Below are 27874 nucleotides of genomic sequence, written 5' to 3' on the forward strand. Positions count from 1 at the left end.
ACTTAAAGCTAGGACATTTTCCTACGGCTCGGCAACATCATTGCAATCGTAGCTGAATAAATCTTGTGAACTGAACAAATAAAATTAATTTTGTTTTTCAATTCATATTTTTTTTTTAATTTCTCGTAAGTTGTTATAGCTTTTTAGTAAGAAATGCCAGTGTGCTCACGGATCCAGTCCAAGTGGTAGGTGACACGCTGGAAGCCAGAAGGATGGCCAGATTGGCAGCCAGCAGCAGACACCCAGTTGGTAACACCGATAAGCTTGTTGCCGTCGTGGGAAACCAGAGGACCACCAGAGTCACCACCGCAGGTGGACTTGCCATCGGGAGTCCTCACACAGATGATGCTGTCGGTAACAGTGCCAGTGCCGTAGGTCTGAGCGCACTCGCTGTTGGAAATAACCTGCAAGTCGACGCACTGGAGCCAGTCGGGTAGAGGAGAACCATCATAGGTGCCACCCCAGCCGCAGGCAACAGCCCACCAATTGTTGTAGTCGTTGTAGCGATCGTTGTAGCTGGGCAGCTCAACCTTGTTGACCATGCTCCAGAAGTCCACATGAGGGATGCGGATCAGAGAAATATCCTTTGATCCGTGGTTGATCATGTCGTTGCGGCTAACATAGTGAGTGTACTGGGCATTGGTGCGCCACGTGGCACCGAAGTAGACGGTGACAGCTTCGGCGCTGCCAGTGCAGTGCTCAGCAGTAAGGACCCAGGTGTTGGAGATGATGGAACCACCGCACCACCAGCCACCGCTGAAGCCGAGACCGACAGTGTAGGGAGCCTTGCCCTCGTAGGCTGGGTAGCCGTTGGTAATGCGACCCTCGATCTTGTTCACCTTGGTGATATCCTTGTTGTGGATCACCTCCTCGTAAGCCGAGGCAGAGGCAACAGCCAAAGCCAATAGAGTAATGAATACCTTCATGTTGTAGACAACTTGTGCATTTCTGAACCGTTGGCCAAGTTTTTATACTATTTCTGGTTGCAAGAAGTTACAGATACATTCGCCTTATCGCGAAATTTGGAAAGCACATAAATATTCTACGACTTCAATAAAACTTTCAAGATTTTTGTGATTTAGGCCAGTAGAAATTATCTTGCTTTTTCATATACTCGTACTGATAGAATTTTTTTATCTACATTATTTTATTTACAATATGTTTATGTTTGCAGTTTAAATCGATGGCTTTTCCGCAATGGCTTGCACATACCCTAAAAAATATACAATTATTGTTAATTGATTACTTTTATTACGATAGACCACTGTGCACATTTCAGAAAAATTAAGTTATAAAAAAATGAAAATTACCATCAATTATGTTAAATTAAAAAAGAAAGAGTGTGCTATCACAAAAAAACCAAAACAACTATGAAAGCCACAGTCGAGTAACCACGACTATGGGAGCCGCGCTATCCATTTTGAATTGAAGCAAATAACCCACTGTTTATTAATATCAAAATATATTAAAATTAATATACCATGAAATACTCAAATATACCAAATGTTATATTTGTCATATTGATATAGTAATTCATTCAAAATATACCATGGAGTGCACAAAATACCAGATTGTCAGCTAATGATACTACCCCCCGTAGTTTTCATCCATACAAAAGTATTTTTTCTAACATTTTTTATCTGATCGCAATGAAATTTTCAGAAATTTTCATAAAGACTATAGTTATAATTGTATGTACCAAGATCAACTCTGTCTTCAAAATTACGTTTGTTTTTCGATTTTGTCGATTTGCGGAGCCGGAATTGGGGTATTCCAAAAATTGGAAACAAACTTGATCTGCGTGAAACATAACAACATAGCTGTATCTCTTATAGTCTCTGAGATCTCGGTGATCTTAGGGGCAGACGGACAGACAGACAGTCGGACATGGCTATGTTATATCGTCTCGGATGTCAACGCTGATGAAGAATATATGTATATAAACCTGCCAGTTTCATACTTTTCCTGGAGTCGCAAACCTATAATACCCTTCTACCATATAAGAAGCGAGTATAAAGAGTCGTTAAATTTAATATTATTATTATTTCTCACTTTGGTTTTGCTAACAAAATATGAATCCCTGAATAGTTTATAATGAACGAAATTTAATCATTTATTTTCATTTTATTTGCTTTATTAATATTTTTCGAGTTATCATAGCTTCTTAGTAAGAAATGCCAGTGTGCTCACGGATCCAGTCCAAGTGGTAGGTGACACGCTGGAAGCCAGAAGGATGGCCAGATTGGCAGCCAGCAGCAGACACCCAGTTGGTAACACCGATAAGCTTGTTGCCGTCGTGGGAAACCAGAGGACCACCAGAGTCACCACCGCAGGTGGACTTGCCATCGGGAGTCCTCACACAGATGATGCTGTCGGTAACAGTGCCAGTGCCGTAGGTCTGAGCGCACTCGCTGTTGGAAATAACCTGCAAGTCGACGCACTGGAGCCAGTCGGGTAGAGGAGAACCATCATAGGTGCCACCCCAGCCGCAGGCAACAGCCCACCAATTGTTGTAGTCGTTGTAGCGATCGTTGTAGCTGGGCAGCTCAACCTTGTTGACCATGCTCCAGAAGTCCACATGAGGGATGCGGATCAGAGAAATATCCTTTGATCCGTGGTTGATCATGTCGTTGCGGCTAACATAGTGAGTGTACTGGGCATTGGTGCGCCACGTGGCACCGAAGTAGACGGTGACAGCTTCGGCGCTGCCAGTGCAGTGCTCAGCAGTAAGGACCCAGGTGTTGGAGATGATGGAACCACCGCACCACCAGCCACCGCTGAAGCCGAGACCGACAGTGTAGGGAGCCTTTCCCTCGTAGGCTGGGTATCCGTTGGTAATGCGACCCTCGATCTTGTTCACCTTGGTGATATCCTTGTTGTGGATCACCTCCTCGTAAGCCGAGGCAGAGGCAACAGCCAAAGCCAGTAGAGTAATGAATACCTTCATGTTGTAGACAAATTGTGCTTTTCTGGATCGTTGACATAGTTTTTATACTTTTTTTATTGCAAAAACGTAAGCCTTATCAGATAGCTTGGAAAGCGAATAAATATTGGTTGACTTCAATAAAACTTTCATAGATTATTGTGATTTAGGCCATTAAAAATTATTTTCGCATTTCGTATGTATGTACGTGCTGATAGGAATTTGATTATCTATAAAATTTGATTTACAATTTGTTTACTTCTGCAATTCAAATGGAACGCTGCTCAGCATTGGCTTTAACATACCCTATAGGAAGACTGTTTTTGTTGATCGGATACTAATATTGCCATGAACACCAAAAAACCCTTTTGAAATATTATATTATTATTATATTTGATTGAACAAATAATGTGGCTTATTACTTCAAGTTTCGGCATCCTGATCGGTTTTCTTTCCTCCAGGAAGAGAAATTATTTGATCATATTTTAATTCAAAAATGCATTTCAAGAAAAAAATCTACACAAGTTGAATATATCGTTTTTTAATAAAACTTCAAAATATTTCTGACACAGGAATTTTGATATTATTAATCCACATTAAGTCATTTTGTAGTCTATACCACACACGAAGTAGTCGATTGATTATCGTTACTAATTTTGTTAAATATGTTATAATAAGTTGTCGGAGAATATTTACAATATGCTTCTTCTTCGATAATGAATCCCCGATAATGGGATAGTATAAAAGCGCGCTGGAAATAATACAAAAACTAAGTTGTGCTAGAAACATGAAACTGTTCATAGCTGTCTTGGCTTTAGCCATTGGTGTCGCTACCGCGGCTCCTCAAGCGGCAATAGCTCATCCCAAGGATCTGGCAAAGGTCAGCAAGGTGGAAGGACGCATTACCAATGGGTATCCAACCTAAGGTATGGCCCCGTATACGGTTGGTCTGAGCTTAGTAACGAACGGTGCCTACTCGTGGTGCGGTGGTTCAATCATCGCCCACACCTGGGTCATCACTGCGGAGCATTGTACCAGGAACGTGGATAATGTGAATGTGCATTTCGGTGCTACGTGGCGCACAGAAGCTCAGTTCACTCATTGGGTTGGCCGCAACGACATTATCAATCACGACTACGATGACATTGCCTTGATCCGCATTCCCCACGTCGATTTCTGGCACATGGTCAACAAGATTGAGCTGCCGAGCTTCAATGAGCGCTACAATGACTACAACGGTTGGTGGGCATTCGCCTGTGGCTGGGGAAAGACCTATGACACCAGTGGATTGCCCGACTGGATGCAGTGCGTCGACTTACAGGTTATGCCCAACAGCGAGTGTGAACAAACTTATGGATCTAACACTGTGCGCAGCAACATTTTGTGTGTGAGAACACCTGAAGGCAAATCGACCTGCAGCGGCGACTCTGGTGGCCCCTTGGTGGCTCACGAGGGCAAGAAATTGATCGGTGTTACTAACTGGGTCTCCTCTGCCGGCTGCCAGTCTGGACATCCTTCTGGCTTCCAGCGTATCACCTACCATCTCGACTGGATTCGCGATCTTACTGGCGTTGCCTACTACTAAGATCTATGGAATTGATCCTGTATCTAAAAATAAAAATGATTTTGATTAAATGCTGCTCGTATCTATAATTTTCTATAATCAAATAAGCAACGAGATTCAGGAACTCCCGAAGAAATGAAGACCAAGAACCGACCTAAAAGAACCGCCTCATTTTTTTTTTGTGTTTTTATTGTATTTATTATATATATCGCTTTGCATATTTGTTTCAATGAACTATATGTATATGTTTTAAATAGAAAATTGAATATTTTCACCATAATAATTTAGAAACATAAATTAAAAAGAAAAGTTAACTCTGCATTGCAAGATTTCTTGCTTTGCATTTGGTGTTCTCTCAATGGAAGTTATTTCGGAAATAACACTGAACTGTGACAAATTATAAATATAAGTGCAAAAAGTTATAATCAATATTATTTACTGATTCTATTCTTATTTCTGATGTAGCTCCAGTTGAGAGAGGCATTTAGATATCATCTGGACTGAGGATAATTAATGAATTTATCTAAAAAATAAGTTATATTTTATTTTAGTGTTATTCTATTTATAGTCCAGGGATTAATCCATTCACTTCTCTTTAAATAAAATTCCCTGTTTGTAATTATTACATTTCAAAGAGCTACTTAAAAAAGTTGATATACCCTTTGCTACATGGGGGTTACTGAGTAATTTACTTTGGAGAGCTAGGTCACGTTGGATAGATAAGAAAGAAAGTGGTTTGCACTTAACAATTCGTTTTGAGGTTAAATGCAAAACTTAAGAGGCCCTTGGCGATTTCTTATCTTTATTTTTTTATTGATACAAATAATTATTTATGGTGAATTGATTTTTTTTTGCAAGCAATGCTATCTTTCAAGAGTGACACAGGTTTTAAATGGGGGCAACTAATTCTAATTTATTTTTAATGCATAATAAATGCATTTACCATTGCGTTTAATCTTTGGAAGAGAACGTTCTTCAGAAAGAAATATTTATAATTGAACTTAGAGCGTCCAAAAATAAAATAAATAAATCATTTATATTTAAAGATAATTTGATTAAGTTGCCTACTTGATGAAGGGGTATAAAAGCTTTTTCGATTTGCTAAGTTTGTGCAAGTTGCAACTGTAACATGAAGGTGTTTATAACAATTTTGGCTTTGGCTGTCGCCGCTGCTTCGGCAGCTCCCTCCACGGGCATGGTCCATCCCAAGGATCTGACCACAACCAAGAAGGGAATCGAAGGTCGTATCACCAATGGCTATCCAGCCTACGAGGGCAAGGCTCCCTACACTGTTGGTCTGGGCTTCAGCGGCAACGGTGGTGGCTGGTGGTGCGGTGGTTCCATCATTGGCAACACCTGGGTGCTCACCGCTGAGCACTGCTCGGGTAGCGCTGAGTCTGTCACCGTCTACTTCGGTGCCACATGGCGCACCAACGCCCAGTACACTCACTGGGTTAGCCGCAACGACATGATCAACCACAACTCCGCCGATATTGCTTTGATCCGCATTCCCCATGTTGACTTCTGGAGCATGGTCAACAAGGTTGAGCTGCCCAGCTACAACGATCGCTACAACGACTACACCAATTGGTGGGCTGTTGCCTGCGGATGGGGTGGCACCTATGATGGTTCTCCTCTGCCCGACTGGCTCCAGTGCGCCGACTTGCAGATCATCAGCAACAGTGAGTGTGCCAACTACTACGGAACCGGACTTATCCAGGACAAGATTATCTGCATTCGCGTTGTTGACGGCAAGGGCACATGCAGTGGTGACTCAGGTGGCCCATTGGTCACACACGACGGCAACAAACTGGTTGGTGTTACCAACTTTGTGCCTGCTGCTGGTTGCCAATCTGGTGGTCCAGCTGGATTCGCCCGTGTCACTTACCACTTGGACTGGATCCGTGACAACACTGGCATTTCCTACTAGAAATTTCCATCGGAAATTCAAATTGAATAAATAAACAACAAAAAAAAAAAACAGTGTTTTACGAGTTTCATTCTTTAAAGGTTAATATAGCATATTCCAAATTAGACGCGCATATAAAGAGATACGATATTAAAACAAATATGAAAGCTACAGTCGAGTGTACTCGACTGTGAGATACCCGCTACCCATTTTGAATAAAAGCAATATATTTTGCGGTATTATTCTCCAAATATACCAAATACACTGTCAAAATACTAAAAATATGCCAAATGACATATGCGGTATATCGATATAGTACTGCATTCAAAATATACCATAGACGGCACAATATAATAGATTGTCGGCCAAAGCATCTAAGACCCCTAGTAAGTAGGCGTTTTTGCCCATACAAAAGTATTTCTTTAATAACTTCCACAATTTATCTGATCGCAATCAAATTTTCAGGAATCATAACTACTATTGTTTTTATTGTATATACCAAAATTCGGATATCTAGCTTTAAAATTACGCTTGTTATTCGATTTTTTTGATTTGCGAGGGCGGACGTGGGCGTGGCAAAAATTTGAAACAAACTTGATCTGCGTGCAAGATCAGAGATCAGAGACTCTTATAGTCTCTGAGATCTAGGTGTTCATACGGACAGACGGACGGACGGACAGACGGACATGGCTATATCGTCTCGGCTGTTGACGCTGATCAAGAATATATATACTTTCTAGGGTCGGAGATGCCTCCTTCTACCTGTTACATACATTTCCTGCCGGCACAAAGTTATAATACCCTTCATCATCTTTACTGAGGATAATTAAGGAATTTATCTAAAAAATACCATAAGTTACATTTTTATTTTAGTGTTATTATATTAAAAGTCCAAGATAGTGAAACAAATCGATTCACTTCTCTTTAAATAAAATGCCCTGCTTGTAATTGTAGCATTTCAAAAAGTTGATATACCCTTGGGTTCTTTTCGGAGGGTACTGAGTAATTTACTTCGGAGTGCTAGATCACGTTGAATAGATAAGAAAGAAAGTGGTTTACACTTAACAATTCGTTTTGAGGTTAAATGCAAAATTTAAGAGGCTCTTGGCGATTTCTTATCTTTAATTTTTTATTGATACAAATAATTATTTATGGTGAATTGATTTTTTTTTGCAAGCAATGCTATCTTTCAAGAGTGACGCAGGTTTTAAATGGGGGCAACTAATTCTAATTTATTTTTAATCCAAGTTAAACATAAGATATATGTTTAGATGCTGCTTAAGGAATGAAGAATTTTGAAATACTACATATTTATTAAGTTTCTTCAATATGTTTTATCAAAGTAAATGCATTTACCATTGCGTTTAATCTTTGGAAGAGAACGTTCATCAGAAAGAAATATTTACAATCGAACTTAGAGCGTGTACAGATAAAATAAATAAATCAATAATATTTAAAAATAATTTGATTAAGTTGCTTACTTGTTGAAAGGGTATAAAAGTTCTTGCTTTTTGCTAAGTTTGTACAAGTTGCAACTGTAACATGAAGGTGTTTATAACAATTTTGGCTTTGGCTGTCGCCGCTGCTTCGGCAGCTCCCTCCACGGGCATGGTCCATCCCAAGGATCTGACCACAACCAAGAAGGGAATCGAAGGACGTATCACCAACGGCTATGCAGCCTACGAGGGCAAAGCTCCCTACACTGTTGGTCTGGGCTTCAGCGGCAACGGTGGTGGTTGGTGGTGCGGTGGTTCCATCATTGGCAACACCTGGGTGCTCACCGCTGAGCACTGCTCGGGTAGCGCTGAGTCTGTCACCGTATACTTCGGTGCCACATGGCGCACCAACGCCCAGTACACTCACTGGGTTAGCCGCAACGACATGATCAACCACAACTCCGCCGATATCGCTTTGATCCGCATTCCCCATGTCGACTTCTGGAGCATGGTCAACAAGGTTGAGCTGCCTAGCTATAACGATCGCTACAACGACTACACCAATTGGTGGGCTGTTGCCTGCGGCTGGGGTCTTACCTCTGATGGCGGTTCCCAACCCGACTGGATGCAGTGCGCCGACTTGCAGATCATCAGCAACAGTGAGTGCGCCAACTACTACGGAACCGGACTCATCCAGGACAAGATTATCTGCATTCGCGTTGTTGACGGCAAGGGCACTTGCAGTGGTGACTCTGGTGGCCCATTGGTCACACACGACGGCAACAAACTGGTTGGTGTTACCAACTTTGTGCCTGCTGCTGGTTGCCAATCTGGTGGTCCAGCTGGATTCGCCCGTGTCACTTACCACTTGGACTGGATCCGTGACAACACTGGCATTTCCTACTAGAAATTTCCATCGGAAATTCAAATTGAATAAATAACAAAAAAAAAAAACAGTGTTTTACGTGTTTCATTCTTTAAAGCTTAATATAGCATATTCCAAATTAGACGCGAATATAAAGAGATACGATATTAAATAAAGTAGTATTAGCGTATAATTTGCCCTCTATGTTATATTTTAGTAGTGTAATACTATATAGTAAATACGTAATTCGTATTTAAGTATTTTTACGGTACCGCACTGATTTGTTTTTGTTTAAAATAGCGTATCTTACAATTACAACTGCAATTATTCATCTGCAATGGTGTTCGCTGCTTTCCGCATATAACATATTTTTCAATGCAAAAAGTATTCTCTTATGTTTAATACAGGTTTCATTGATTTGAAAAAATTGAAGAACATGATTTCTTTTCCCATTTCTACTAGCAATTATATACATACATGACCATTGTGTAGTTTAGATAGTTTTAACTGTTTTCTTTATTCGGCGAGATGTAAAATTTGCTAGCATACTTTTCAGCGTCGAAGTATTGAATTTCGTTATCTAAACAAGTTACTATAAAAGCTTTTTTACCTATGAAAGTTGAACTCCAAACCGTGAGAGATTATGAGGAGTTATTGTTGGGTGAAGCAGTTAATTTACGTCAAAGACGATATCATTTATCTTTTATTTCTAAAATGATTTTATGTAAGACACAATAAGGCGAGGAATTCTTACCCTGAGTTACAGAGGGCAGCAGTCGGCACCCAAGAGTTGCCAAAGATGGAACCACCGCAGAACCAGCTACCGCCGGAGCTGCTGAAGCTAAGAGCCACCTGGTAGGGGAACTGACCCTCGGAGGCAGTAAATCCGTTGGTGATGCGACACTCAATCTGGGCGACAACGGGCAGGTCACGAGAATGCACTGGGGCACCCTATGGCATAATGCCAGCGGAGACGGAGGAAAAGCCAGGACAAGAACTACGAGCACTTTCTTGTTGATCGTTTGACGTAAAACGAATGATACACGACTGTGGCTGGGGAAATACAAATGACACCAGTCGATTGCCTAACTGGATGCAGCGCCTCGACGTGCAGGTTTTGCCCAACAGCGAGTGTGAGCAAACTTATGGATTTAACACTGTGTGCAGCAAATTTCTGTGTGAGAACACCCGAAGGCTCTTGGTGGCTCACGAGGGCAAAAAATTGATCGGTGTTACTTACTGGGCCTCCTCTGCCGGCTGCCAGTCTGGACATTCATCTGGTTGCCAGCGTATCACCTACCATCTCGACTGGATTCGCATACTACTAAGATGTATTGAATTGATCCTGTATCTAAAAATAAAAAAAATGATTTTGATTAAATGCTGTTCGTATCTATAATTTTCTATAATCAAATAAGCTAAGAGATTCAGAAACCTCACTTTTTTTTTGTGTTTTTATTATATTTATTATATATATCGCTTTGCATATTTGTTTCAATAAACTATATGTATATGTTTTAAATAGAATATTGAATATTTTCACCATAATAATTTAGAAAAATAAATTAAAAAGGAAAAAGTTAACCTTGCATTGCAAGATTTCTTGCTTTGCATTAGATGTTCTCTCAATGGGAGTTATTTCGGAAATAACACTGAACTGTGACAAATTATAAATATAAGTGCAAAAAGTTATAATCAATCTTATTTACTGAATCTATTCTTATTTCTGATGTAGCTTCAGTTCAGAGAGCCATTTAGATATCATCTGGACTGAGGACAATTAATGAATTTATCTAAAAAATAAGTTACATTTTTATTTTAGTGATATTCTTATTTCTGAAGTTTCTCCAGTTAAGAAAGGCATTTAGATATTTTCTGACTGAGGATAATTAAGGAATTTATCTAAAAATAAGCTGCATTTTTATTTTAGTGTTATTGTATTTAAAGTGCACGGATAGGGGAAAAAATCGATTAACTTCTCTTTAAAAAAAATGTCCGGCTTGTAATTGTAGCATTTCAAAAAGTTGATATACCCTTGGGTTGTTTTCGGAGGGTACTGAATAATTTACTTTGGAGAGCTAGGTCACGTTGAATAGATAAGAAAGAAAGTGGTTTACACTTAACAAATCGGTTTGATGTTAAATGCAAAACTTAAGAGGCCTTTGGCGATTTCTTATCTTAAACTTTTTATTGATACAAATATTTATTAATTTAAAATTTTTTTTTTTTGTTGGTATGCAATCCCATTATTGGAGAATGCAATTTATAATGCAGATTAAAAATGCAGGCAACTAATTCTAATTTATCTTTAATTAAAGTTGTGTATAAGATATATGTTTAGATGCTGCTTAAAGAAAAGAAAAATGTTAGATTTTGAAACACTTATGTTATTATTCAAGTATTTAATGTTTTTCTTCAACATGTTTTATCATTCAAAGTAAATTCATGGCAACTAAACTGATTTTACTTGTACTTAATATATAATTTCAATATGTAAATTTATTATTTTCTAGTTCGTAATAAAGTTAAAAAGTAAAATCAGCAAGTATGTTTACCATTGCGTTTAATCTTTTTTCTTCAGAATGAAATATTACTTTGAGCTTGTAAAGATAACATAAATAAATCATTCACTTAAAGATAATTTGATTAAGGTGCCTACTTGTTGAAAGGGTATAAAAGCTCTTGCTTTTTGCTAAGTTTGTACAAGTTGCAACTGTAACATGAAGGTGTTTATAACAATTTTGGCTTTGGCTGTCGCCGCTGCTTCGGCAGCTCCCTCCACGGGCATGGTCCATCCCAAGGATCTGACCACAACCAAGAAGGGAATCGAAGGTCGTATCACCAATGGCTATCCAGCCTACGAGGGCAAGGCTCCCTACACTGTTGGTCTGGGCTTCAGCGGCAACGGTGGTGGCTGGTGGTGCGGTGGTTCCATCATTGGCAACACCTGGGTGCTCACCGCTGAGCACTGCTCGGGTAGCGCTGAGTCTGTCACCGTCTACTTCGGTGCCACATGGCGCACCAACGCCCAGTACACTCACTGGGTTAGCCGCAACGACATGATCAACCACAACTCCGCCGATATTGCTTTGATCCGCATTCCCCATGTCGACTTCTGGAGCATGGTCAACAAGGTTGAGCTGCCCAGCTACAACGATCGCTACAACGACTACAACGGAGCATGGGCTGTTGCCTGCGGATGGGGTGGCACCTATGATGGCTCTCCTCTGCCCGACTGGCTCCAGTGCGCCGACTTGCAGATCATCAGCAACAGTGAGTGCGCCAACTACTACGGAACCGGACTCATCCAGGACAAGATTATCTGCATTCGCGTTGTCGACGGCAAGGGCACATGCCAGGGTGACTCTGGTGGCCCATTGGTCACACACGACGGCAACAAACTGGTTGGTGTTACCAACTTTGTGCCTGCTGCTGGTTGCCAATCTGGTGGTCCAGCTGGATTCGCCCGTGTCACTTACCACTTGGACTGGATCCGTGACAACACCGGCATTTCCTACTAAAAATTTCCAATGGAAATACAATTAATAAATTCAAATTGAATAAATAACAAAAAACAGCAGTTTTATACTTGTTTCATTGTTTAAAAATTAATATAGAATATTCCAATTAGACGCGAAAATGAAGAGATACAGTATTAAAAATCTTTTGCAAAGTAAATGAGAATACTTCGCAATAGCTACTACTATAAATTCTATCATATCTAAAAGCCACTGCAAAAAGATGTGGATTATAAATTGCAATGATTGTTGCTTAATTATCAAGAAATTCGGTTTTATTATTATGTTTGAATGATTGGCTCATACTTATTTTACTTATTATATGTTTTCTAACTAAATTCAATCAAAACATGTAACAAAAAAAAAAACAAGCAACAAATTACATTACAAATAATTTAAAAAAATAATAAATACTAAAGATTTTTAATATTATTAAAAATAAATCATTATCGGTGATGACAATCATAACAAGTAGGAAAGCTTCAGTCGGGAGTGCTCGACTGTGATATAACCGCTACCCATTTTCAATAAAAAATTACAGTATTAATATTAAACAAGTAAGAAAGTTACAGTCGAGTGTGCTCGACTGTGAGATACCCGCTACCCATTTTTAGTAAGGGCAAAATATTGCGGTATTATTTTCAAAATATACCGAAAATACTAAAAAATACTAATAATATACCAAATGGTATGTTTGCTATATCAATATAGTACCGCATTCAAAATATACCATAGACGGCTCAATATACCAGATTGTCAGCCAAAGCAACTAAGACCCTTAGTAAATAGGCGTTTTTGCCCATACAAAAGTATTTCTTTAAAAACTTCCACAATTTTTATCTGATCGCAACCAAATTTTCAGGAATCATAACTACTATAATTATTATTGTATATACCAAAATTCGTAACTTTAGCTTTAAAATTACGCTTGGTATTCGATGTTTTTGATTTGCGGGGGCGGAAGTAGGGCGTGGCAAAAATTTGAAACAAACTTGATCTGCGTGCAAACATAACAAATGCTGTAGAAAACAAATTATAGCTCTATCTCTTACAGTCTCTGAGATCTAGGTGTTCATACGGACAGACGGACAGACACACAGACGGACAGACGGACATGGCTAGATCGTCTCGGCTGTTGACGCTGATCAAGAATATATATACTTTATATATATATATACTATATAGGGTTAGAGATGCCTCCTTCTACTTGTTACATACATTTCCTGTCGGCACAAAGTTATAATACCCTTCTACCCTATGGGTAGCGGGTATAAATATAACAAATAAATATAGCAAAAAATCCTACAAATATACTCGTATATTTATACACTTATACCCGCTACCCATAGGGTAGAAGGGTATTATAACTTTGTGCCGGCATGAAATGCATGTAACAGGCATAAGGAGGCATCTCTAACCCTATAAAATATATATATATTCTTGATCAGCGTCAACCGCCGAGGCGATCTAGCCATGTCCGTTTGTCCGTCTGTGGGTCTGTGTGTCTGTCCGTCTGTCCGTATGAAGACCTAGATCTCAGAGACTATAAGAGATAGAGCTTTAATTTTCGACAACATTTGTTATGTTTGCACGCAAATAAAGTTTGTTTCAAATTTTTGTCACGCCCACTTCCGCCCCCGCAAATTGACAAAACTCGAATAACAAACGTAATTTTGAAGCTAGATCTCGAATTTTAATACATTCAATAATACCTACTCTATTTATGATTCCAAAAATTTGGTTGCGCTCAGACAGAAATTGTCGAAGTTAACAATGAAATCCCTTTTTATGATAAAATTGACCCACTTACTAGAGTGGTTAGTTGCTTTGGTTGACAGTCTCGCATATTTTTCGCTCTATGGTATATTTTGAATGTAGTACAACATCAATATATTAAATATACCATTCGGTATATTTTTGCTATTTTTGTGGAATACTTTAGATATAATTTAAGAATAATGCCGCGCTGGTTTGCTTTTATTCAAAATGGGTACGGGTATATCCCAGTCGAGCACACTCGACAATAGCTTTCTTACTTGTATTATTATTATAGTATTATATCTGGTATATTTTGCCTTCTATGATATATTTTGAGTGTAGTATGGTATCAATATACCAAATATTGACCTTGGTATATTTGAAGTACTTTTGTGGTACATTAATTCGGTATATTTTAAAATTAATACCGCACTGTGCTTTTATTCAAAATGAGAAGCAGGTATTTCGCCGTCGAGTATACTTCAATGAAGTTTCCTTACTTCCATTTTATTTCAAATCACAACTGTAATCATTATATACAGTTTTTACTATAGCTGATAATGTTAGGCACTTGCCCTAATCAAAAGTAAATTGTAGATAACAGCTCAGTCTGTCATCGTAGCTGTAAATATTTAAAGTTAAATCCATTGTCCGGTCATCACGGATGTTAGCAGCATAGGATTCTGAAATAATTCTTAATGTCATTTAAGATTGTCGAGTATTTTGTGATTTCATAATAAATATAAGATTAATTCATACTTCATTACTGTATTAAATATAAATAAGCTATCCTTCATTACTATATATTACACTACTATATTAAAATTCATGAAGAGTTAGTATTTTACGATTGAGTGAGTGAGATTTTCATGTTGTTTTATAATATATGCTTTTGGCTATTCGTTTATAAATGAGTTTGACTTTTAAAAGCTTTATAACAAACGTTCCCGTCTTCGGCCCACGGAAGAGAATGTTCTTTAGAATGAAATATTTACAATTGAACTTAGAGCTTGTAAAGATAACATAAATAAATCATTCACTTAAAGATAATTTGATTAAGGTGCCTACTTGTTGAAAGGGTATAAAAGCTCTTGCTTTTTGCTAAGTTTGTACAAGTTGCAACTCTAACATGAAGGTGTTTATAACAATTTTGGCTTTGGCTGTCGCCGCTGCTTCGGCAGCTCCCTCCACGGGCATGGTCCATCCCAAGGATCTGACCACAACCAAGAAGGGAATCGAAGGTCGTATCACCAATGGCTATCCAGCCTACGAGGGCAAGGCTCCCTACACTGTTGGTCTGGGCTTCAGCGGCAACGGTGGTGGCTGGTGGTGCGGTGGTTCCATCATTGGCAACACCTGGGTGCTCACCGCTGAGCACTGCTCGGGTAGCGCTGAGTCTGTCACCGTCTACTTCGGTGCCACATGGCGCACCAACGCCCAGTACACTCACTGGGTTAGCCGCAACGACATGATCAACCACAACTCCGCCGATATTGCTTTGATCCGCATTCCCCATGTCGACTTCTGGAGCATGGTCAACAAGGTTGAGCTGCCCAGCTACAACGATCGCTACAACGACTACAACGGAGCATGGGCTGTTGCCTGCGGATGGGGTGGCACCTATGATGGCTCTCCTCTGCCCGACTGGCTCCAGTGCGCCGACTTGCAGATCATCAGCAACAGTGAGTGCGCCAACTACTACGGAACCGGACTCATTCAGGACAAGATTATCTGCATTCGCGTTGTCGACGGCAAGGGCACATGCCAGGGTGACTCTGGTGGCCCATTGGTCACACACGACGGCAACAAACTGGTTGGTGTTACCAACTTTGTGCCTGCTGCTGGTTGCCAATCTGGTGGTCCAGCTGGATTCGCCCGTGTCACTTACCACTTGGACTGGATCCGTGACAACACTGGCATTTCCTACTAAAAATTTCCAATGGAAATACAATTTATAAATTCAAATTGAATAAATAACATATATAATAGCATTTATTTACATGTTTAATTTTTGAAAGGTTAATATATCAGGAATGAATTAAATTGAATTAAAAATCGTTGGTAAAGTAAGCATATGTACTTCAGCTACTTCTGGAAGTGATCTTGATAAGTACTGGTAAAGTATCTAAGTATCTCTATACCTAATTATTATGACGAAAAATACTAAAAATATACAGGTATATTTATATATTTTTATTATTATATCTAGTATATTTTTCGCACTATGGTATATTTTGAGTGTAGTACAGTATTAATATACCAAATAAATCCTTTGGTATATGTTTAGTATTGTTGCGGTACATTAATTTGGTATAATTTAAAATTAATACCGCACTGTGTTGTTTTTATTCAAAATGGGTAGCAAGTATATCACAGTCGAGCACACTCTACTGAAGCTTTCTTACTTGTATTTTATTATATTTAAATCGCAACTGTATTTATTATTTACAGTTTTTCCTATAACTGATAATGTTAGGCACTTGCCCTCATTGAAACTAAAGTCTAGACAGCAGTTCAGTCTGTCATCGTAGCCATCATAATTAAAGTTAAGTCCAATGTTCGGTCAGCACGGGTGTTCGCGGCATATGAAATTGACGAGTATTTTGTGACTTCGTAATAAAAATAAGATTAATTCATACTTCGATACTATATTCAATATAAATACTGAGTGAGATTTTCATGTTTTTTAACTATATATACTTTTGGGAATTCGTTTATAAATGATTTTGACTTTTAAAAACTTTATAACTAGCGCACTAAGGTCCAGCCGACTACTTTTCTTGACATTAATAGATTTTTTTAAAGTTAATATATTATCGAGGTTTTAATCGCATTCTACAAGAAACAGACTGACCATCTGACTGACTGCATTGTGTAGCGTCCGCGAAGTGCAGTTTCCCACATATTATTTTTTAAGGCATGAAAAAGTTCACAAGAAATGAGCGTCGCACAAAAAGTATTTCCTTCCGCTTAATATGGGATTCACTGAATTGCAAAAATTGAAGAACTTAATTTCTTTTCCCATTTCTACCAACAAATATCTATACATGACCATTGTGCAATTTAGTTCGTTTTAACTTTTTTCTTTCAATCGCAGTATATGTTTTGGGGTCTTAATATAATTCGGCGTGATGTAGAATTTGTTAGCATACTTTTCAGCGAAGTGTTGTCTTCGTTATCTAAACGAGTTACTCGAAAAGCTTTACTATCTATGAAAGTTGAACTTCAAAACTGTGAAAGATTATGAGGACTTATTGTTTGGTGAAGCAGTTAATATATGTCAAAGACGATAGCATTCATCTTTTATTTGTTAAATGATCAATTAAATAATTAGTTTAAATTGAATTTAATTTAAATCACTTTAATATATTAAAGCTCTAAAAACTTTACGATAAAATGAAAGAATATATATTTTGTAGTATGCAGTTTATTTAGAGTTACATTTTCGTTGAAAGTGCTTTAGTAGGAAATGCCGGAGTTGGTCTTGATCCAGTCCAAGTAGCTGGTCACACGGGTGAAGCCGGATGGCAGACCCGACTGGCAGCCAGAGCTGGACACGAAAGAGGTAACACCAATCAGCAGACCGTTGCTGGACAGAACCAATGGGCCGCCAGAGTCACCAGAGCAGGTAGATTGCTTGTTGGGGGTGGCAATGCAGATAACCTTGCTGGAGGCAACAGTGCTGCCGTAGGTGGCTTGGCAGGTGGCAACGGAAACAACATCGAAGGTCTGGTACTGCAGAGTGCTGGTCACACCGGAAGCTGAGTCAGAGGTCTTGCCCCAACCGGAGGCGATGGCCTTCTGGCCGGCGTAGGTGGAGTAGCTGCTGGCAATAGAGGGCAACACAACCTTGTTGATGTAGGTGGTGAAGGAGACAGCGGATGTCTGGATCAGGGAAATATCGTTGGCCAAGGTGTTGGAGTTGTAGCTGGTGTGCTGCTTGAAGCTGCTGCTGCTGACAGTCAGGCTAAGCTTGGGGCTGGTGCGAACAGTAGATCCATAGGCAATGTTCACAGAGGAAGCACTGGAAACGAAAGAAGCCAGATTATTTGATGTGAGACACAACAAGGCGAGGAAATCTTACCCAGAGGTACAGTGGGCAGCAGTGAGCACCCAGGAGTTGCCAATGATGGAACCACCGCAGAACCAGCTACCGCCGGAGCTGCTGAAGCTAAGAGCCACCTGGTAGGGGAACTGACCCTCGGAGGCAGTCAATCCGTTGGTGATGCGACCCTCAATCTGGGCGACAGCGGGCAAGTCACGAGGATGCACGGGGGCACCCTGTGGCATAACGCCAGCGGAGACGGAGGCAATAGCCAGAGCAAGAACTACGAGCACTTTCATGTTGATCGTTTGCCGTAAAACGAATGATACTCCACTGTCCATTCTGGCCATTTATATAGTGACCAAGGGGCGCGTTATCAGTTCTAAAATGCTAGAGATAAAAGTGTCATTCATTGTTACCCTTTGCTCCGCCTTTCCCTTTGTGCCATGTTACCAATTAAATAGTTAAACATTTAACTAAGCTGAACGCGTGCTGGGTGAAGTGAAAGAATGCTATTGCTCTGATTGTTGTGCTTAAGATCGTATTAGATTACACGTTAAGAGTCGCCATATATCAGCACTGGCCGATAACCAATAATTTTGTGAATGCGGGAAATTTTCTACATTAGGATCAGAAGAGTGATTTATTAAAGCATTGATTTGCTGATGCTTCAATTTTGTTAATTATGTGATTTGTAAATTTTTGTAATTCCAAAAATTCGTAATCGTCTGTACGTTCGCTATCAGTTTATCAAATTAATCAATGAAATTTTGTTGTTATAGCTTTAAATAAATTATCACAAGTCATGATATTTTTAAAATAATGCGTTAATATCAGTACTTGAAAGAAAAAATGACCACAAACTTGATAACAAGGCGCAAATCAAATATATAAACAAGCACATAATTTATATAATTGATAATGAGAATGGCGTCATGATAATTATTTTGTGTCTCTCATATTATCGATTTGAGTTTTATTTTTAATTATTTACCATTTATTGCTCCAGAAATAGCATTTTAAATAACAAATATTTTGATTTCTTAATTAAAAACATGGCACCGCAAATTTCATTTCACAGCAAGTTCATATGGCTCTCTTTCCTCACTTGAAAAGTTTTTGCACATTGCAGACGTTATCAATAAAAATTATAGCATACTTTTTGGTTTCGTATCAGGCAGTATTTCAATCAAATTGCTTTATGTGACACATACTTTTATGCGTGTTATTTTCAAAAGTCAATATTAGGACACAACATTGATGAAAATCTGTACGTCAATAAATACAGGAAAAGTATACATTACGATTTTAAAGGTTTAATATTTACATAGCCTAACGTTCTTTTTGCTTATTATATACAAACACTAATAGGGTAGTAATATATAGATGAACATCGCCAAATCGTGTTCACGAATTTGTCTGAGTCACGCGAGGAATTTAAAAAACAAATAAAAAAGGTACAGTCGAGTGTGCTCGACTTTGAGATACACGCTACTCATTTCGAATAAAGCCAAAACAGTGTGGATTATTCTTAAAATATACCAAATTATTATAAGACAAAAATACTAAAAATATACCGAATATATATTTGGTATATTGATATAGTACTACATTAAAAATATATCATATAGAACAAAATATACCAGATTGTCAGCCAAAGTTACTAAGACTTCTAGTAAGTATGCGTTTTTCCCCATACAACAGTATTTCTTAAATAACTTCTATTATATTAGATAATATATTAAATATTATTTACGCTTATTATTGAATTTTTGTCGATTTGCGGGGATGGAAGTGGGTGTGGCTCCTTCTGCCTGTTACTCACTTGACTATGCTGTTACATATAAAATATAATTATAATAAGGTTAGGACAAAAAAAGATGATTTCATTGTACAAATGGTTAAGGGACCTGACGCACTTCCCAAATAAGATAATTATTCAATTTTAAAATTGGTATTGGAAACTTAAAGCTTTGTTAAAAATACGAATCAAAGTATACAAAATAATATTTTTGATTTTACTAATATTATCTTTTAACTTATTTTTCATTAAGGTTAACTTTTTCGTATCGGTCAATAAGCTAAAGGTTTTATGTTTTCACAATTCAATTTTTAATATAATTGAGTTTTGTTTATTTAATGATAATAAAATCCAAGCAAAGACAAAGATAATAAAATCAAAGCAAAGACAATTTATGTTTTCAAATAGTGCAATTTATTTGTGGAGTTTATTGACGAATATCGTTGGAAGTGCATTTACTTGGAAACGCCAGAGTTTTCCAAGATCCAGTCCAAGTAGCTGGTCACACGGGTGAAACCAGCTGGGGCACCAGACTCGCAACCAGCGCTGGACACGAAGGAGGTGACACCGATGAGCACCTTGCTGGAAGCCAGAACCAATGGGCCACCAGAGTCACCGTTGCAGGTGGAGGTCTTGTTGGGGGTGGCAATGCAGATGACCTTGGAGGTGGCGATCAATGAGCCGTAGGTGCTCTGGCAGGTAGCGACGGAAACAACATCGAAGGTCTCGTACTGCAGAGTGTTGGCAACACTGGTGGCAGCGTCGGAGGTCTTGCCCCAGCCGGAAGCGATGGCCTTCTCACCGGCATAGGTGGAGTAGCTGCTGGCAATAGCGGGCAAAGCAACCTTGTTGATGTCCGAGGTGAAGGCAACGGATGGGGTCTTGATCAGGGAGATATCGTTTCTCAACACAACGGAGTTGTAGCTGGCGTGCTGAATGAAGTTGGAGCTGGCAACGGTCTGGGTGAGCTTGGCGCTGGTGCGGACGGTGGCACCGTAGTAGATGGTCACAGAGGAGGCACTGCACAAAATATTGAAGCATTAAGAGGATGATGATTGCAAGTTGAGTAATGTTTTTCTGCTTACCCGCTGGTGCAGTGAGCAGCAGTCAGAACCCAGGCGTTGTCAATGATGGAACCACCGCACCACCAGCTGCCGCTGGTGCTGGCGAAGCTAAGTCCGACCTGGTAGGGGAACTGACCAGCGGAGGCAGTCAATCCGTTGGTGATGCGACCCTGGATGGAGGGGACAGCGGGCAAGTCACGGGGATGCACGGGGGCACCCTGTGGCAAGACACCAGCGGAGACGGAGGCAATAGCCAGAGCGAGAACTACGAGCACTTTCATGTTGATCGTTTGCCGTATAACGAATAATTTTCCACTGACCATTCTGACAATTTATATACTTCGAAAATGGCCTTATCAGCAGTTAAAAGTTCGAGTTTATCAATGGAAGCTTTTGGTTTTCCAAGTACTAACGATCCCTTTTCGTCTACTCTCCTTCCGGCGCTTGAGTATCACAGTCTGCATAATGGCCAGAATGAAATCCATATCAGGCACTGTTGCAAAGATAAGCCAGCAGCAATTAAGTGCTCTCAAGAACTGAGAGTGCCGCTGAACTCGGAACGTGGACACTTGAGTGATATGAACTGATTGCTATTTATGATCGCAATTGACTGCATAATGTTCGTTAGACGACTAATGACCAGTTTCGTGGAGGTGGCTTTCCCACAAAATATTATGGTGAATTTACCCTCTCCAAAATTGGGTATTACCACTTTTTGGCAGCTGGCAAAAGTTGCAACTCACCGATAAACTATCTTCATTTTGCACTGCGAAAGTTTAATATTATTATATTTTCATCAAAGCTTTCGTTACTCTAAGTTCACCCAAATTTTGTTTTTATGTATACGGACTTTGCACTAGTTTATGCGCATTTAAATTCGATAACTAATATAATCTAGTTGTTTATCTATTACATTACTTAGCGCTTTAGGCAAATTCCTTGATATTATTGTCCATTTTAATTTTAGAAATTCGTGAAATTCTTATCGAAATTGATAAACAAATGAACATATTAGTATTAAATGCGAATGGATTTCGTTATCTCCATTGAACTTTAGCTATGGCGAGATTTGATATTTTTAGCTGAAATTGAACAATTCATTGGTGGATTGGAAAAAACATCTTAAGAAATCACATAAAACCTAAGAAAGGAGTCAATAAATTAAGAAGTACTACATAGATTGAATGAACTCATATTATTCGATTAGGTGAAATGCGCCGTAATGATAATTGATTGTGGTCTTTATTATCGCTGGAGTGCGTTGATGAAATTTATGTGTACTCGCCACGGAGTCAAGTGTTTGGACTTTCCCGTAGCGATTAGCCATATCATGTTCTTAAGAAATACTCGTACATTCTCGTATTCCTAGTATGCGATGTGTTGTCCCAAATGTTGCAAGGTCATTACATAAAACTAGACACTGGGGCGCTGGTAAGTTGAATCTGGAAAATTGAAATCAAATCACTTTACGTGCTGGGCATGCAAACATATCAAACGGGACGACACATCTCAAGGCTCGAAGCTGGAAGCTCGATGGCTGGCAGCATTAGCACATAAAAACAATTCATTGCCTGTGATGCTGACACATGTAAGTAAGTTGTAGAGCAGAATCCATTCTGGGTCATAAATGCTGGGCACATTGCGTTCGAGCAGGTTGTGTGCGTGAGCTGCCTAAATTCAAATCGTTGGCGACCAAAAGGACATTGTGTCACATTTGCTGATGATCATCTAGAGATTGGCTTTAAGACACTTGCAGCTTAGTTGGCTTGTTAAACCCATTTTGATGAAGACTATTTAGGCATTTTGCGCGTATTTTATGGCTACGCCTTACAATTTCCTTTTGCAGTTTCCTCTGTCTGATTACAATGAATTACTGTGCTTTTTGTTCTTCAACATTCTCCGACTTGCTTTTGACTCAAAAGAAACTAATTTTCTTGAATTATTTGCCTTCATTATTGCAGCTTTAAGTGATGTCAGTCCAGGACTTTAAATTGCCAGCCAGCATTTTCTATATTACGTATACGTAATGCGCTTACAGCTCATTCAGTCACACGCACATACACGCTTATTAGACGCATATCCTGCAGCAATGGAAGACCTAACAACAATGTCCAGTTCATGCTCAAGTATCCTTGCCTTCTGTGTCTGCCGCTCAAGTTGATATATAAGTGTGCGCTACAAGTATGTATTGTGTGTGTGTGCGTATGTGTGTGTATGTGTGTGGGGCATTCGAAGTGTCCCCCAGCAGCGAGCTCGAGCTCCTTTGACGACGACAAACAAGATTGCAGCAATAAAATTTCGACAAGTGAACAACAAATGATAAACGAAGCAGCACACGATAAAAAGAGCAGAGCAGCAAACAGAAAGCAAGACGAGCGAGAGAGAGGCAGAGAGAGGGAGAGAGCGGGCAGGAGAAAGTAAGGAAAAGCAAGGCAGTGGCGCACTCGAAATGCTGCTGTAAGGACCAAGGAGCAGCTCAGCCTCAGCCTGCCACTCGAAAGGCAACCTAATGTGAGCCGCATCGATTACACTCGCTCTTTCTCTCTGGACACAACATTCCACTCATGCTGTGGATGTTTTTTGGCTGCTTTTTCATTACATTTATTTGCTGTCGTTGCCCATTGTTGTTGTCAAATAGAAAACTTTGCACAGTTGCGTTAAATTGTCATCGTGAAATGACCGTCGTCTATCGTCTGCTGTTTGTCGTTTGGCCTTCTTTCGTTGGCCTGTCTGTGGTCGGCGGGCAGTTTGAGCTGCTTTGAGCTTGTTGACCAAAATTAATGACAACTGTCTGGCACAGCTGACCTGGCCGAGCATTCCTTGATGACTTATCACATTGCCACTTGAAGCTAGTTCCATTTCCGGCTATAATTCAAAATTGTTAGACGCCTTCTTGCTTGTCAAGGCCAGTCGTCTCATTAATCATTACAACGGGTCGTATGAGTAATGCATTTATCAATGTTCCTTCGGCTGCTGCTGCCCGTGATGTTTGCTTGCGACAATGATGATGAGCACTCTCTCTCAGGTTGTGCCATACCCAACCAAAAAACATATTGCCGACGCCTTGCCTCAAGATGTTCACTGGCGTAAAATGCATTTTTAAAACTTTTTCAACAGCAATTTGTTGCCACACATGATTTACGCACACACTTAACGACCCGCACACTGCAGTAACTACAGCTACTGTGCACATACATACACACATAGTGCACATAAGTGTGTGTGAGTTAAGCCTTGTGACATGCAGTTGCCTGCAACAACTGGTCAAAAACTTTGTGTCGCAATTTTCAACTCGGTTTTTAATGCATTCCGTATTGAAAAAGTTTTATTGGCACAGCTGCTTGTCGAACTTGCAGCGCCTACCTGAGCGCAATTTTCATTAGCTCAACTTGTCAATATAATCCACTAGCAGCTAACATATGTCCCATATATGTAGTGAAAGTTCTAAAGGTCGTAAGAAGTGCACAATAAAATCAAAACTTTTATGCATTATATTATTAAGATTTAAAAAATGTGGCAAAACGTTTTATTAAAATTCTTTTAAAGTTGACGATAAATATTGCGCATATTAACTCGAATTTATGATTGACGATCTTTCAATTTTCACTTGCCAGCCTTAGTCAGCTTTTCTCTTTGAGGCACATTACACATACGCCCTGCTGTCAGTTGTTGGGTTTTTGGCAGCAAAGCGGCTTTGAATAACTGCCAATATATTTATAAACATATGTATATATATTTTTTTTGACACAAATCCGAGGCACAGACGACAAACACAAGTGGCTGGCATTAAATTTTATGCGCCGGGATCAAACTATGTAATATTTCGCATAGATATCAATGCCTTGGCACTGCGACTGTCAGCCCAAATATTTGAGTTTCCCTTTTTGTTGAATTTCTTTTTTTGTGTTTGCTATCAATAAGCAAATAGCGCTGACTTTTTGCATATGAAAAAGTTTTTTTGAATATAAATAAAAATATATAAAATACCAAGCATACAAACAAATCCCTTTCAATAGGTTGACTGCCATTCGGCTGCCGATTTTTATTGTGCTCGAGGTTTTCTGTTTCTGGTTTTCTTTGCTTGTTTTGTATTCCATTTTTTTTTTTTTTTTGTCTAGTCGACAATTGGATTTTGGGAAGCGCCTTGGCATGTCTAGGCGAAATTGAGGGATTTACTCGCATCGATTGCCAGGAATAGCGAGACAAATACGTGTCCCAGTCTCAGCTTATTGGCGCATGCAAAATGATTGCCACTGGGCGCGTATCGATAGCTTGCTTACTTCCTTGTTTCTCGTTGAATGCAGAAGATGCTGAACGAGCTACTGAAATTGCAGTCTGCTACTGTCTGGGTCTTTTGTGCAATGCAAATAGGTAATATTAAATATTATCAAAGAGCAGCTTAATGCACTTCTCGAGCATTTTATTATACGTCTCTGAAATGTAAAGCCTTTGTTACAACTTTATTAAAAACAACAGCAAAATCCAAAAACGAGTATGAACAGCAGTGGCTCACTCGTAAAATGAAATACTACTACTCATCAAATTTTAGCATGCAAATATAGTATGTGAACATTTTCTTCCTTTTTTCTGTTGTGTGTTGGTTGGTAGGAAAATGCTTTATGGCTTATGAACATTTTGTTTGCCAATATTTTGCTTGTTTTTTGCTGCTCTGCTTGTGTGATGCTTTTGTTGTAATTTCGGTTTATTGTTTTCTATATATTTTTCTGCTTGAACGCACTAAAAGCTACTCGAATGCCAGTCAGCCAAACAGTTGGGTATCCCACCTGCTGCTTACTCTCCGTTTACCCCCTTGCCTTCGTCAACACTCTACACTCTTCTTCGATTCTACTCTCGGCTCTACCCTATTCTATTTCTCTTCCTCGACGTGGCATTTGTTTGCTTTATGTCTTTATTTTGTGCTCTGCCAAGAGGAGGGAGAATTTGAGAGGCAACATGTATTATTTTTTCTCTTGAGCGATGGCTGCCATTCGACTGTGTAATGGTATTGCCTCCGAGTGTCTTTGCATATGTATTCGAGTGTGTGCGAGTGTGTGTGGGAGTGTGTGTGCTTTCTACTTGATACGCTCTCTTGTCAGTGGCAACTTTTTAATACTTATAACGAAAAGGTTTCAATTATTTTGTGCAAGTTGTGCCAAGTTATCAATATAGCGAGTCGCACTCGTATGCCAAGCTAAAATATATGACTCTGCTTTATTATTATATAGTCCTGTGTCTGAGCACTTAAGCCATTAACTTTTGCTGTCAATCAATTGTCGCATGCCAGGAAAAACAAAGCAAAACAAAACAAAACAAAAACACGAAACACAGAAACAAAAGAATCAGAGCATGACAAGACTTTTTTGGGAAGAAAAAGAAAAATTAAACCAGAATCGTAAGGAAGAAAAAAAATACTCAAAGCGGCTGAATTAGTTGGCAATTTTAGTACTTTTATGACACTATAAAATTCGCTATTGTTAAGAATTATTTCGCTTTGAAAAGTTGCCACATCTGCTAGGCAATTGTCATTAGTTTGTGTACTCAGAGTTTCAGCTTCGACGCCTTTTAATTTGAGCTGTTCGACCTTTAATTCTGGTGACTGGCCTGGAATGGGCTTTAAGCCTCGAGCAATATGAGTATACCCCATCAAAGGCAAAAGGTATTGCCACTCAAGCGGCAGAAAAGCAAAACAAAAAAATAGAAAGAAGAAAATACCGAAACCATCAACAAAAGTCTTTGTCTTTTGTGTGAACTGTTGGGGAAAAAGCGGCGAACTTTGCCGTCAAGTCATTGTTGTAGAAGTTGAAGTGGGCATGGACATGGACATGGATTCGGGTGAGTTCGGGTGCAAAGAGTCGAGAGTCGGGATGCCAGGATCTGTCTGGCTGCCTGTCTGTCTGTCAGCCAACCAGGCAGCTTCCATCGTCATCGTCGACATCGTCGCCGCAGACAAGTCAAGCCAAAGTGTTGTTTGGATTTCATTATACAATTATCTTGTTACCAGAAATAATGGTGTCGAGCCGGGCAACATGCCAAAAACATTCAATGAGCCTGAGTGTGTGTTGGTGTCAGTTAGTTTCCAACTCACTTACAAACACATGTGTATGTGTGTGTGTGTATGTGGCTGCCTTTGTGCGAGTGTTTCAGCCGGAAGCTGTGCGCGTTGGCAAAAGCAGGAAGTCATTAGCCCAAAAAAAAAAGAAGAAAGAGAAAAAAAAGTGCTGTGCAATGGGGTAAAGTCGGAATAATGCGATAAATAAATGAAAATGTTTGAGTTAAATGAATTAAGTGTACGATACTCTAAGCACATGTGTGTGACGCGGGTGTGCGTGTGTGTGTGTTTGTGTTTGTGTTTGTATGTTTCGCCAGGCTGAGGACTTTGTTAGAAACACTTTCTGTGTTGGCTGTCAGCGCAAGTGACAGCCCGTTAAATATACATAGAACTTGAGAGTAAGTGCTCTCTCTCTCTCTCTCTCTCTCTCTCTCTTTGCTGCTTATACTTAATTGTGTGGTAGCTAATTACACAGACATCACTCAAAGTGTCACAGGCAAAAAGTCATGGCAATGACTTTTGTAAGTTGACTAAAACTGCAAACTACAAACTTGATCAACTTGCTGGCAATAGTTTTGCCTCGTCATAGTCGAACGTAATGCTTGATTTCTAAGCGTCGAGTTGCTTTATATATGTATATAGATAAGACAGACAAACAGTCTGCCTAAAGTTGCCACTCATGGCGCATCAATATCATTATCATAATCATTATTATTGGGTGATGTGTTAAAACACTCTGTGACTTAATGTCTGCGCAGTGGCATTGCAAAAAGGGGATGCAAACTTTTTGCATTACCTTTGATACAAATAATCCCTTAGCCTGCCAGCCTCTGCAGCCAATTAGCCAATACCCACTTGTAACTTTTATGCGTAGTAGTGTGTGTGAGTGTGAGTGTGAGTGTGTATAATTTGCTGTCCTTGCAACTTTCATCTCACTCTTAC

General features: G+C 39.4%; 8 protein-coding genes and 1 pseudogene across 8 annotated transcripts; 5 read left to right on the top strand and 4 right to left on the bottom strand.

Annotated features, from left to right (window-relative positions):
- Positions 1 to 88: 88 nt before the first annotated feature.
- LOC133844010 (serine protease 1-like) lies at positions 89 to 941 on the bottom strand. The gene has a single exon (XM_062277790.1). It carries the CDS (start codon positions 924 to 926, stop codon positions 144 to 146), a length of 783 nt encoding a protein of 260 aa, XP_062133774.1. The 5' UTR covers positions 927 to 941; the 3' UTR covers positions 89 to 143.
- Positions 942 to 2112: 1171 nt separating this feature from the next.
- Positions 2113 to 2962, bottom strand: LOC133842408 (serine protease 1-like). Its single transcript, XM_062275478.1, has one exon. The coding sequence runs from the start codon at positions 2945 to 2947 to the stop codon at positions 2165 to 2167; it is 783 nt and encodes a 260-aa protein (XP_062131462.1). The 5' UTR covers positions 2948 to 2962; the 3' UTR covers positions 2113 to 2164.
- Positions 2963 to 3687: 725 nt separating this feature from the next.
- LOC133842407 (serine protease 1-like) lies at positions 3688 to 4558 on the top strand (annotated as a pseudogene).
- Positions 4559 to 5585: 1027 nt separating this feature from the next.
- Positions 5586 to 6468, top strand: LOC133842405 (serine protease 1-like). Its single transcript, XM_062275475.1, has one exon. The coding sequence runs from the start codon at positions 5617 to 5619 to the stop codon at positions 6415 to 6417; it is 801 nt and encodes a 266-aa protein (XP_062131459.1). The 5' UTR covers positions 5586 to 5616; the 3' UTR covers positions 6418 to 6468.
- A 1440-nt stretch (positions 6469 to 7908) lies between these two features.
- Positions 7909 to 8789, top strand: LOC133842406 (serine protease 1-like). Its single transcript, XM_062275476.1, has one exon. The coding sequence runs from the start codon at positions 7939 to 7941 to the stop codon at positions 8737 to 8739; it is 801 nt and encodes a 266-aa protein (XP_062131460.1). The 5' UTR covers positions 7909 to 7938; the 3' UTR covers positions 8740 to 8789.
- A 2597-nt stretch (positions 8790 to 11386) lies between these two features.
- On the top strand, positions 11387 to 12278 carry LOC133843613 (serine protease 1-like). Its single transcript, XM_062277243.1, has one exon. It carries the CDS (start codon positions 11418 to 11420, stop codon positions 12216 to 12218), a length of 801 nt encoding a protein of 266 aa, XP_062133227.1. The 5' UTR covers positions 11387 to 11417; the 3' UTR covers positions 12219 to 12278.
- A 2818-nt stretch (positions 12279 to 15096) lies between these two features.
- Positions 15097 to 15964, top strand: LOC133843742 (serine protease 1-like). The gene has a single exon (XM_062277409.1). It carries the CDS (start codon positions 15103 to 15105, stop codon positions 15901 to 15903), a length of 801 nt encoding a protein of 266 aa, XP_062133393.1. The 5' UTR covers positions 15097 to 15102; the 3' UTR covers positions 15904 to 15964.
- A 1420-nt stretch (positions 15965 to 17384) lies between these two features.
- Positions 17385 to 18374, bottom strand: LOC133844041 (serine protease 1-like). Its single transcript, XM_062277857.1, has 2 exons — positions 18058 to 18374; positions 17385 to 17997 (listed from the first exon to the last, which is right to left on the bottom strand). The coding sequence occupies exons 1-2, from the start codon at positions 18366 to 18368 to the stop codon at positions 17433 to 17435; spliced, it is 876 nt and encodes a 291-aa protein (XP_062133841.1). The 5' UTR covers positions 18369 to 18374; the 3' UTR covers positions 17385 to 17432.
- A 1811-nt stretch (positions 18375 to 20185) lies between these two features.
- On the bottom strand, positions 20186 to 21199 carry LOC133842311 (serine protease 1-like). Its single transcript, XM_062275362.1, has 2 exons — positions 20905 to 21199; positions 20186 to 20839 (listed from the first exon to the last, which is right to left on the bottom strand). Exons 1-2 carry the CDS (start codon positions 21162 to 21164, stop codon positions 20275 to 20277), a joined length of 825 nt encoding a protein of 274 aa, XP_062131346.1. The 5' UTR covers positions 21165 to 21199; the 3' UTR covers positions 20186 to 20274.
- Between the last annotated feature and the right edge of the window lie 6675 nt (positions 21200 to 27874).

This window comes from Drosophila sulfurigaster, chromosome 3 (assembly GCF_023558435.1).
Source record: "Drosophila sulfurigaster albostrigata strain 15112-1811.04 chromosome 3, ASM2355843v2, whole genome shotgun sequence".
In the NCBI taxonomy this organism is placed as follows: Eukaryota; Metazoa; Arthropoda; class Insecta; order Diptera; family Drosophilidae; genus Drosophila; species Drosophila sulfurigaster.

Bases quoted from the DNA above. Each gene is read 5' to 3' on its own strand.
- LOC133842311 (XM_062275362.1), bottom strand. From the start codon at position 21,164: ATGAAAGTGCTCGTAGTTCTCGCTCTGGCTATTGCCTCCGTCTCCGCT. The intron at 20,840-20,904 runs GTAAGCAGAAAA...TATTTTGTGCAG, and splicing joins GCTGCTCACTGCACCAGCGG to TGCCTCCTCTGTGACCATCT.
- LOC133844041 (XM_062277857.1), bottom strand. From the start codon at position 18,368: ATGGCCAGAATGGACAGTGGAGTATCATTCGTTTTACGGCAAACGATC. The intron at 17,998-18,057 runs GTAAGATTTCCT...TTTCGTTTCCAG, and splicing joins GCTGCCCACTGTACCTCTGG to TGCTTCCTCTGTGAACATTG.
- LOC133843613 (XM_062277243.1), top strand. From the start codon at position 11,418: ATGAAGGTGTTTATAACAATTTTGGCTTTGGCTGTCGCCGCTGCTTCG.
- LOC133842405 (XM_062275475.1), top strand. From the start codon at position 5,617: ATGAAGGTGTTTATAACAATTTTGGCTTTGGCTGTCGCCGCTGCTTCG.
- LOC133842406 (XM_062275476.1), top strand. From the start codon at position 7,939: ATGAAGGTGTTTATAACAATTTTGGCTTTGGCTGTCGCCGCTGCTTCG.
- LOC133843742 (XM_062277409.1), top strand. From the start codon at position 15,103: ATGAAGGTGTTTATAACAATTTTGGCTTTGGCTGTCGCCGCTGCTTCG.
- LOC133844010 (XM_062277790.1), bottom strand. From the start codon at position 926: ATGAAGGTATTCATTACTCTATTGGCTTTGGCTGTTGCCTCTGCCTCG.
- LOC133842408 (XM_062275478.1), bottom strand. From the start codon at position 2,947: ATGAAGGTATTCATTACTCTACTGGCTTTGGCTGTTGCCTCTGCCTCG.